General features: G+C 65.4%; 2 protein-coding genes across 3 annotated transcripts; both read left to right on the top strand.

Annotated features, from left to right (window-relative positions):
• On the top strand, positions 1–2,558 carry LOC104831157 (tubulin alpha-1A chain). 2 transcript variants are annotated; one of them, XM_010566554.1, is made up of 3 exons: positions 1–207; positions 296–448; positions 1,369–2,558. In XM_010566554.1, exons 2-3 carry the CDS (start codon positions 362–364, stop codon positions 2,347–2,349), a joined length of 1,068 nt encoding a protein of 355 aa, XP_010564856.1. In that variant the 5' UTR covers positions 1–207; positions 296–361; the 3' UTR covers positions 2,350–2,558. The 2 variants fall into 2 exon arrangements, with proteins under 2 accessions (XP_010564856.1, XP_010564855.1); XM_010566553.1 differs by having other exon boundaries at positions 7–207; positions 296–444.
• A 669-nt stretch (positions 2,559–3,227) lies between these two features.
• On the top strand, positions 3,228–8,932 carry LMBR1L (limb development membrane protein 1-like). The gene is made up of 17 exons (XM_010566552.1): positions 3,228–3,408; positions 5,136–5,220; positions 5,529–5,565; positions 5,748–5,887; positions 5,978–6,081; positions 6,154–6,280; positions 6,400–6,468; positions 6,706–6,770; positions 6,900–6,975; positions 7,101–7,184; positions 7,419–7,495; positions 7,576–7,653; positions 7,749–7,822; positions 7,906–7,996; positions 8,283–8,349; positions 8,437–8,598; positions 8,681–8,932. The coding sequence occupies exons 1-17, from the start codon at positions 3,337–3,339 to the stop codon at positions 8,737–8,739; spliced, it is 1,467 nt and encodes a 488-aa protein (XP_010564854.1). The 5' UTR covers positions 3,228–3,336; the 3' UTR covers positions 8,740–8,932.
• Positions 8,933–9,647: the final 715 nt, after the last annotated feature.

Genomic DNA, 9,647 nt, shown 5'->3' with positions numbered 1-9,647 from the left:
TCCACGTGGGCCAAGCGGGCGTGCAGATCGGCAACGCCTGCTGGGAGCTGTACTGCCTGGAGCACGGCATCCAGCCCGATGGGCAGATGCCCAGCGACAAGACCATCGGCGGGGGGGACGACTCCTTCAACACCTTCTTCAGCGAGACGGGGGCCGGCAAGCACGTGCCGCGGGCCGTCTTCGTGGACCTGGAACCCACGGTGATCGGTGAGCGGGGGGCCGGTGGGGGGGGCCGCGGGGTGGCCGGTGTTAGCGGGTGCCGGACGCTAACGGGGCGGGCGGGCTCTCCCCGCAGACGAGGTGCGCACCGGGACGTACCGGCAGCTTTTCCACCCCGAGCAGCTGATCACGGGCAAGGAGGATGCGGCCAACAACTACGCCCGTGGGCACTACACCATCGGGAAGGAGATCATCGACCTGGTCCTCGACCGCATCCGCAAGCTGGTGGGTACCATCCCTGGGTGATGCTGGTGCCACCATGGCTGGTGCAGAAAGGGGAACCCTCCAGTGGGACCTGGGCAGGAATGAGGAGCCAGGCTGTGCCTCCAGATCCTGGGTGCATTTTATGGTTCTTGGCACTCTGCACCAAGTTGGGGCTCCCCATGGGGTCTGGATCCTGTGAGTGGAGATCAGGATCAGCCCCTTCCCCTCTCCATGGGCTGAGTCCCCTTCCTCAGGACCCTGCAAACCCAGCGCAGCTGCAAGCCCAGGACCTGCACCCCAAGGATGGAGTGTGCATGGGGGCGACATGGGGTTTGGGAGAGGCTGGCTCAATTCTGCCCTTGGGAAAAACCTTATTTTATCCCTTTTTTTTTTTTAGGGTCATGTGAGGTTTCTCCTTGATCTGGACTCTGATCCTTATTGACCAGCTACTTACGAGCAGCTGTGCTGAGTGTTTAACTCATGCTGGGGCAGCTCATGCCCTGGGAGGGGAGTGCTAGTGCCTGGCAAACCTCGATGGCTGCCAGCCTCCTGCCCAGGCAGTGCCCCCAGGGTGGTGGCTCTGGTTGCCCTAACATGCTCCTGTAAAGCACCGTGGGTTTCATCTTCCACAAAGCAGACTGCCTGGGTGGTGATGGGTGCAGGCGCTGGAAGGGCCGGCTTTTGTAGCAGGAAGGAGCCGAGTGTCTCCCAATCCCTGCAGGAAGGGCCCCCTTTCCCAAAGATCGGTTGTGCCGACACACAGGGGGCTCGGGCTGGAAATGGAGCTGCAGCACTTGGGCACCTGCCACTGCCAGTGTCCCTGAGACAAGAGTCCCCAAAGGCCTGAGATCCTGGGGTGAATATTTGTCTTCCTGGGCAACTCAGTAGCAGCTTAAATGCAGAATTGCTGATAGATCCATCTTGTTTTCTCTTCCTTTCTTCCAGGCTGACCAGTGCACAGGGCTGCAGGGCTTCCTGGTCTTCCACAGCTTCGGGGGCGGCACCGGCTCCGGCTTCACCTCCCTGCTCATGGAACGCCTCTCTGTCGACTATGGCAAGAAGTCCAAGCTGGAGTTCTCCATCTACCCGGCCCCGCAGGTCTCCACGGCCGTGGTGGAGCCCTACAACTCCATCCTCACCACCCACACCACCCTGGAGCACTCCGACTGTGCCTTCATGGTGGACAACGAGGCCATCTACGACATCTGCCGCCGCAACCTGGACATCGAGAGGCCCACCTACACCAACCTCAATAGGTTGATAGGCCAAATTGTGTCCTCCATCACGGCCTCTCTCCGCTTCGATGGGGCCCTGAATGTCGACCTGACGGAGTTCCAGACCAACCTGGTGCCGTTCCCCCGCATCCACTTCCCGCTGGCCACCTATGCCCCCGTCATCTCGGCCGAGAAGGCTTACCATGAGCAGCTGACGGTGGCGGAGATCACCAACGCCTGCTTCGAGCCGGCCAACCAGATGGTAAAGTGCGACCCGCGGCATGGCAAGTACATGGCGTGCTGCCTGCTGTACCGCGGGGACGTGGTGCCCAAGGATGTCAACGCCGCCATCGCCACCATCAAGACCAAGCGTAGCATCCAGTTCGTGGACTGGTGCCCCACCGGTTTCAAGGTGGGCATCAATTACCAGCCTCCCACGGTGGTGCCCGGGGGGGACCTGGCCAAGGTGCAGCGCGCGGTGTGCATGCTGAGCAACACCACGGCCATCGCCGAGGCCTGGGCCCGCCTGGACCACAAGTTTGACCTGATGTATGCCAAGCGGGCGTTCGTGCACTGGTACGTGGGGGAGGGCATGGAGGAGGGGGAGTTCTCGGAGGCCCGGGAGGACATGGCTGCCCTGGAGAAGGATTACGAGGAGGTGGGGGTGGATTCGGTGGAAGGGGAGGGAGAGGAGGAAGGGGAGGAATACTAAACGCTGGGTTCCTTCTGTTGCTGTAGCATGTCCACAAAATGTCCGCTTCAAACACTTCAGCTTTCTTGTGCACTGGGTCGGGTTCAGCCCCGTGGCCCCGGCTGGAGGGACGTGCTGCTCTGGCTGGGCTCATGCTCTCTCTGATGTGATCATGTTGGTTTTCCATGTGTCTGTATCATGTCTGTGAATAAAAGGCTTTAAGAGAAACTGCCGCCTTGTCGGATACAAACCCTCTGTGTCAGCGCCCTGCAGCTCGCCGGGGGCCAGCTGGCCCCATCCCATGGGAACAGAGTGTCCCTATTGTCTGTGCCCAGTGAGATGGTGGGGATGGCAGCGCTCCTGCCTGGAGCTGGCTCTGGCCAGCCCTTCCTCTCTTCCCTGGGGGGGGGGGGAAGGCACCCCCACCCCTCCCTGGGTGCTACAGGGTGGGGGGGCCTGCCAGGGGACCCTGGGTGCTGCTGCCTGGTTTTGGTGAGCTACAGCACCCCAGCACCCCACCCCCAGAGCTGAGGCAGCCTGGGCCTGCCCCCCTCCTCGGCCCTAGCGGGGATTAACCCCCCCGGGGGATTAGTCCGGGGATTAGTCCTGTCCCTGCGCCTAATCCCGGCTCCCGCCCCCCACCCGGGGGGGGCTACGCAGGAGCTGCAGTCCCGTCCCCCCCCACCGTGGGAGCGGCGGGCGGGAGTACGGCCGTTCCTTCAGCCTATCGGAAGGCCCTGCGTCGCTCTCGACCAATGAGCAACGCCTCATTCACTTCCCGGGACCAATGGGAGGAGAGAAGGAGGGGCCTGGCGGGGGCCCTTTCAGGCCGTGGCGGGCGCGGATACATTGTAGCGGGTAGCGGACGCGAGGGGCGGGGCCGAGCGGGGAGGGGCGGGGCCACCTAGCCCGGGCTGGGCTCGGCGCGGTTCGGTGCTTTTCCCGGTAACACCGGTCCGGCAATACCGGCCCGCCGCTCGGACCCGATCCGGCCATGCTGGCCGTAACATGGCCCCTGTGGAACAGGACGCATTGGCCGTACGGGAGCAGCTCTTCCATGATAGGGTCCGCGAGTGCATAGTGAGTACCGGAGGCCCGCGGCCGCGGTGAGGGGCGTCGGACGGGGCTGGGGGGGGGGGGAAGGGTCCGGTGTGACCGTGGGGGTGCTGTGGGTTGGGGCTGGAAGCCCACAGCTCCCCCCCGCCGGGAGGACCGGGATCTCCAGTGGCGGCTCTGGGGCCCGGCTGCTGTTGTGCCCCACACCCGGCCCTTATCGGTGCCAGAGCCCCGGTGGATTGCCGTGCACCCCGGAGATAGCGGGGTCCCGGGGCTGGGCCGAGCCCCTGGCGCGACCCCTTTGCCAGGTCCGGCCCCACTGCTGCCAAGCCCCTGTGCCATCCCGGCCACCCCCCGCGGGACTTGGGGTCCCGCCGTACTGGAGCCCCCAGGCCTGGGTCCCACCTGCCCCGACTGGGAGCCTCTGGGTGAGCGGGAGGGTCGGGGGTGCTGGGGTGCAGCGATGTCAGAGCCGGATCAGACCCATGCCAGGCTCCTGGTTCTGTCCCTGCGCCCCCCAGGCCAGCAGCTCTCCCCAGGGTGCTTGGTGTCAGGGCGAAGGGACCCTGCAGACCCCCCCTCACCCCTCTGAACCGTGAGCTGGGTCTGCTCCCCTGGTCCCACTCTGCCGGCCACGGCACCCACTGCTGCAGGCTCAGGGATGGGAACGACCCAGGCGTTAGGGTCCCGGCATCTCCCAAGTGTCATCCGGGATGCTGCATGCGGGGCGGCCAGGTGGGCTGTGACCAGCAGTGCCGGGACCACCTTGCCAGAGCCCAATTCGGTGTCTGCGGGGAGGAACTGGTGGCCAGAGCCCAGCATCTATGTCCTGGAGCTCCCCAGACATCCCTCCAAGCTGTCCTGGGGAGCCACGTCTCACCCAGGAGCTCCTGGTTCAGCGCAGCCAGCGTGGAGCTCGCTCGGCCCCGTTTTGCTGAGTGCAGGAGGTGTTGGGGGTCCCCCAGCCAGGCAGAGCTCTGGGTTGCGGGGTACAGCCTGGGGCAGGAGGGGACCCACAGCCTGAGACCCTTCCCTGGGCAGGAGCAGGAACCGGAGGACCCGCTGGGCACTGCCCCTCCGGGGGTCCGGAGCTGGGTTGGCTCCCGGGGCTCCCTGCCACCCCACTTAGATCCTGGGGACCCCCGGGCAGCTGAGCCCCCCGGGCCAAGCAGGAGGGAGGTGCCACAGCTGTTCCATTCCTCCTGTGCCAAGGTGGCAGGTTCGGGTGACCTTTCCCCATCCTGCCGCGTACCCAGCGGGATGAAAGGTCACCGTGTTCCTCGAACGTCGCCTGCTCCGGCTGGACCTCGGTGTGCCGGCGGGGGCGGGAGGGACACCACGGCCGGCCTTGGCGCCTGTCTCAAGGCTGTTCCTGCAGCTCTGCCGGGTGCCGGTGCCAGCAGGGCGAGAGCTGCGGGTCAAGGAGTGCAGGGGTGTCCCACGGAGTCAAACCTCCAGCTCTGCCAGCACAGGCCGACCCAGAGCTGCCGGGTGGGCTCTCCCCGTGGTCTCAGACCCCCTGGGTTCCTCTGGCCCGGGTGCTGTGGCAGCTTGTGGGCACCCGTGGGTGAGCCCTGGGTGCAGCCCCCATGCACAGGCAGGGCCAAGTATGTGTGTGGGGTGTAGCCAGGGCCAGGAGTGGAAAAATAAATAGGGTGAGGCTGATGGGCCCCGGGGCCAGAGGCACCACCGAGGGTGGGAGTGGCTGCCCTCCAGGCCTGCCTGCGCTGCCCGTGCACTTCTGCCTGCAGATCTGCGCCCTGCTCTTCGTCAGCCTCTACATCCTCTGCCACTTCATCATAACCCACTTCAAGAAGCACACAGACTTCACGGCAGGTAGGAGGGCAGGAGCTGCTGGAGCCGGGCAGCCGTTGGCAGCCACATTCAGCCTCTCCGGAGCTTGTTCCTCCATCGCTTTCGGCCTCCCCTGGGAGCCCCGGTCCCACCGCAACCTGGGTTGCTGTGGCATCGGTCGCTGCGGGGTACCTCCTCAGCTGCCACTGGAAGGGAGCAGAGCCCAAACTCCCTGGGAATGTTGGGGGCAGGGGCAGGTTTGGGAGTGGACAGGGGAGCAGGCAGGAAGCAATGCTCCGGGCAGCCCTGACTCTCCCAGTACCATTAGTTTGAGTTTTTTCCCCCCGCAGTGCATGATGACGAGGATGCTGCTGTCAACAGGATTGCGTAAGTTCCTGCCCATCCTGCTCCCTGCCTGCGGGATGCTCGGCTGCTTCCTCTCCCTGCCCGGCCGGGACACCGTGTCCCCCCAGCCCATTGGGGTCGGTGACCCTGGGGGCTGTGACCAGGTTGTGACACCCGTGGGGGCCCAGACCCAGTGCCGGAGCTGATTCTCAGCTCTCCCGCAGGCTGGGACTGTGCACCTTCACCCTGGCTGTGGCGCTGGGCGCCGTCCTCCTGCTGCCCTTCTCCATCATCAGCAACGAGGTGCTGCTCTCCTTCCCCCAGAACTACTACATCCAGTGGCTGAATGGGTCTCTCGTCCATGGTGGGTACAGGGGGTGGCCCCGAGGTGCCTTGAGGGCTGCGGGTCAGGGTTGCCCCCCGGGAGCTCACCCCACACCGTCTCCCCCTCCAGGCCTCTGGAACTTGGTCTTCCTCTTCTCCAATCTGTCCCTTGTCTTCCTCATGCCCTTTGCCTACTTCTTCACTGAGTCGGAGGGCTTTGCAGGATCCAAGAAGGTAGGTGGCCCTGTGGGTGTCCCCTCCCCGGTCCCCCCCATCGCTGGCTCCTCTCTAACTCTGCTCCCGCAGGGCATCATGGCCAGGGTGTATGAGACGTCGGTGGTGCTGCTGCTGCTGACGCTGCTGGTGCTGGGCATGGTCTGGGTGGCCTCCGCCATCGTCAGCAACAACGCGGCCAGCCGCCAGTCGCTCTATGGTGGGTGCTGTTGGGTTGCACTGGAGCTCTCCTGGCTCCAGCCGGGCAGGATCAGACCTTGGTGCTGAAGGGGAGGAGGGATGCCCAGTGCCACTGGTCTGACCCTGCTGTCTCCACAGACCTCTGGGAATACTACCTGCCCTACCTCTACTCCTGCATCTCGCTCTTTGGCATGCTGCTTCTGCTGTGTGAGTTGTGGGACATTTCCCAGAGGTGCCCCAGTCCTGGTGGCCCATCCTGTGCCGGGTGCGGGTCCCCCGGGGTGCCCAACTGGGAGCAGGGATTGCTCCCTGAAAATGGTGCTGGGGTCTGGAGGGGTTGCAGTGCAGGGCTGAGAACCCATCCCCTGACCAGGACCCTTGTGGGGGTGTGGGGAGGGCTAGAATACCGGGGCACCCCCTGCTCAGCCTTTCCTCCCACCGCAGTGTGCACCCCCTTCGGCCTCTCCACCATGTTCACCGTCACAGGGAAGCTGCTGGTGAAACCTCGGGTAAGGTGTCCCCCCCCTGGGTCCCACTGCCCCAGCCTGGGGGCTTGCAGTCCCCGGGGCTGCCTGGTCTGCCATCCCGGGCACGGGGTGCCGTTCACGGCTGCTCACGGGCTCCTCGCCCATCGCCAGCTCCTAGAAGACCTGGATGAGCAGTTGAGCTGCACGAGGCTCGAGGAAGCCGCCGTGTCCCGCAGGATCTCCTCCGGTGGGTGCCCAGCACGGCTGCTAGCCAGGAGTGGGGGGGGTTCAGGGCAGACTGGGGTCCCCTCTGCCCCACCACATGGGAGCCCTCAACCCCCATGAGCCCCTCGGTGTCTTTTCCCTTGGCAGGCAAAGCTTCCTGCTGGCTGAACTTGAACGTGGAGCTGCTGCGGGAGCAGTTCTTCGCCATCCGGAGCAAGAGGCGGAAGCTGGGTAAGGAGCCTGCGGGGGGGAGGGCAAGCCCAGGACGCCTGGGTTCTCTCCAGCTTGGCACTGGGAACACTGGTTCCCTGGGAGCCTGTGCCCCATGGAGGGAGGGCGGGTGTGAAGTGGGGTGGGGGCTGTAACACCCTGTCCCGGCGCCTCAGGGCCCCTCTCCAACTCCTGCCCTGGGGTGGGGGCTTGTGCTCCCCTCTCACCCGGGCACGTCGTCCCCCCACCCTGCAGAGCTGCGGCACCGAGCGTCGCCCTGGCAGAGGAACCTGGGCTACCCCCTGGCCATGCTGGGCCTCCTGGCGCTGACGGTGAGTGTCCCTCCTGAGGGGGCTGGGGCTCGTCCTGTCCCCCTCCCCAACCACCCTCACTCCCTCCCTGCTCCTCCCAGGGCATCTCCGTGCTCATCGTCTGCTTCCACGTCCTGGAGCTGCTGCTGGACGATGCCGCGATGCCACGGGGCATCCAGGTACCTGGGTGGGGGAACAGGGGACAGCAAGGAGCCGTGTCCCATGCTGGCCTGGGGACCGTTCCCCCACAACGTGCCCCCTCCTCTCCCGGCAGGACGCGTCCCTGGGCCAGGTCTCCTTCTCCATCTTCGGTTCCTTCGGAGCTGCCCTGCAGGTCGTCCTCATCTTGTATCCTTCAGGCGGGCACTCGTGTCCCCAGTGCTGTCCGCAGGGCCATCCCACCCCGTTCTCCTCCTTAACACCCCTCGCAGCTACCTGATGGTCTCCTCTGTTGTGGGCTTCTACAGCTCCCCCCTCTTCACCCGGCTGGTCCCCGAGCGGCAGGACACCCCCCTCACCAAGGTGAGAGTGCTGGGCTGGGACTGGGGGTGCAGGACCCCTGATCCCCACAGTGCATGGCTGTGTGTGTCCCTGTGCGCTGTGCGGTGTCCCCATGCAAGGGCAACAGGTGTCGTGTGTCCCCCCCCCCACCTCCCCCTGCCTCCGGTGCAGCCCTGGGTGCAGGCAGGGTCCCGGTGGGTGTCTGGCACTGGGGAGCCCCTTCCCCAGCTTGGGGGGGGGGGGCCCAGGCCCTGTTTGCGCTCCACTACCCCCCCCCCTTGACAAACGTTCCTTCCTCCCCCCCCAGATCATCGGGAACTGCGTCTCCTTGCTGGTGCTCAGTTCAGCCCTGCCCGTCTTCTCCAGGACACTGGGTGAGCCCCTGGGGGAGGCCAGGGTGACCCCAGAACTGGGGTGTCCCCAGGACTGAGGTGCCCTGACCACCAACCCCCCCCCCCCAGGGACCCCCCGTTTCGACCTCCTGGGGGACTTTGGCCGTTTCAACTGGCTGGGGAACTTCTACATCGTCTTCCTCTACAACATGGGGTTCGCGGGGCTCACCACCCTGTGCCTGGTGAAGAGGGTCTCCTGGGCCGTCCAGGCCGAGCTCATCTGCGCCTTTGGTGAGGACAGGGACACGGGGACGGGCGCTGGGGTGTCCCATATCCCGCCCCCCCCCAGCTCTCATGCTCTCCCTCTGTCCAGGTCTGCACAAGCTGCCGCTGCCCGTGACGCGCTCCCAGCCCCTCGGCAAACCCTGCTAGGGCTGGGGGACAGGGATGTGTGTGTCCCCCACACTGTGGTGCCCCCCCAGGATGGCTGCCAGCCACAGAGCCAGCCCTGATGGTGGCTGGTGCTTCAGGGATGTCAGAGCCCCCCAGGGAGAGCCAAGACCTGGGGGGGGGCGGTCTGCCCCCCCTGCCTCTATCTCAGCCTGTTGTGCTCCTGAGCCTTGTCCTTGAGCCACGTCCCCGTTACAGCCCCCCCAGGGGCACGGGGTCCCCGGGGGGCTGCGCTGGCTGCAGCCCCCCTGCCCTGTTTACATACCTCATGCAAGAGCAGCTGGGCCCCCCCTACCCTGCCCCAGTGCTGCCCCAGCTGCTCCCTGGGGTGCAGTTGGGTTTTAAATGTCCCCCCACCACCCCAGGGACTGTCATGACACTACAGCGGGGGCCCCGTGCCCCCCTGCCCAGTCACTCCACACCTCGTCCCCATGTCATCCTGGGGCTGCTGGGGGGCACTGGTTGTCCCCTGCCCCAAGGCCTTTGGGATCCCCAAGGGAGGAGCAGGGCTGGAAGGTCCTGGGGCACTGGGGACAAGCTGCCCCCCCCCAACCCCCCTGGCAGGTTGGTGTGATGAGTCTGTCGGGTCTCTGTTACCATGGAACTTTTTTGGAGCAATAAACAGTCTCTTTTTTTATATAAAAATATCTGAACTGGGGAAGTTTTATTTCCCCTGAGGGCAGGACTGAGCAGGGGGGGTTCCCTGCCTATGGGGGTCTCAATCCTGCCTTCCCCTCCCTTCCCTTTCCCTGGGGGCCATAATTAACCCTCTTCCTGGCTGGGGCTAACGAGCTTCTTCCAGGAAGGGCCGAAGGTGAGAGCAGCTCCCTGTCCTGGGCTGAGGAACCCTGGGGGTGTCAGGGTGGCACCCGGCTGTTTTGGGGTGTGGG

The sequence above is a fragment of the Haliaeetus leucocephalus genome, unplaced genomic scaffold (genome assembly GCF_000737465.1).
Source record: "Haliaeetus leucocephalus isolate CR32 unplaced genomic scaffold, Haliaeetus_leucocephalus-4.0 Scaffold214, whole genome shotgun sequence".
Taxonomy (NCBI): domain Eukaryota; kingdom Metazoa; phylum Chordata; class Aves; order Accipitriformes; family Accipitridae; genus Haliaeetus; species Haliaeetus leucocephalus.
This window is presented reverse-complemented; position numbering and strand designations above follow the sequence as displayed.

What these genes read in the sequence shown, in the direction of transcription:
- LOC104831157 (XM_010566553.1), top strand. Translation starts at nt 87, where the DNA reads ATGCCCAGCGACAAGACCATCGGCGGGGGGGACGACTCCTTCAACACC. An exon ending in CCTGGAACCCACGGTGATCG is followed by an intron (nt 208 to 295) that starts GTGAGCGGGGGG and finishes CTCTCCCCGCAG; the next exon opens with ACGAGGTGCGCACCGGGACG. An exon ending in TCGACCGCATCCGCAAGCTG is followed by an intron (nt 445 to 1,368) that starts GTGGGTACCATC and finishes CCTTTCTTCCAG; the next exon opens with GCTGACCAGTGCACAGGGCT.
- LMBR1L (XM_010566552.1), top strand. Translation starts at nt 3,337, where the DNA reads ATGGCCCCTGTGGAACAGGACGCATTGGCCGTACGGGAGCAGCTCTTC. An exon ending in GCTGCTGTCAACAGGATTGC is followed by an intron (nt 5,566 to 5,747) that starts GTAAGTTCCTGC and finishes GCTCTCCCGCAG; the next exon opens with GCTGGGACTGTGCACCTTCA. An exon ending in AGCTGCTGGTGAAACCTCGG is followed by an intron (nt 6,771 to 6,899) that starts GTAAGGTGTCCC and finishes GCCCATCGCCAG; the next exon opens with CTCCTAGAAGACCTGGATGA.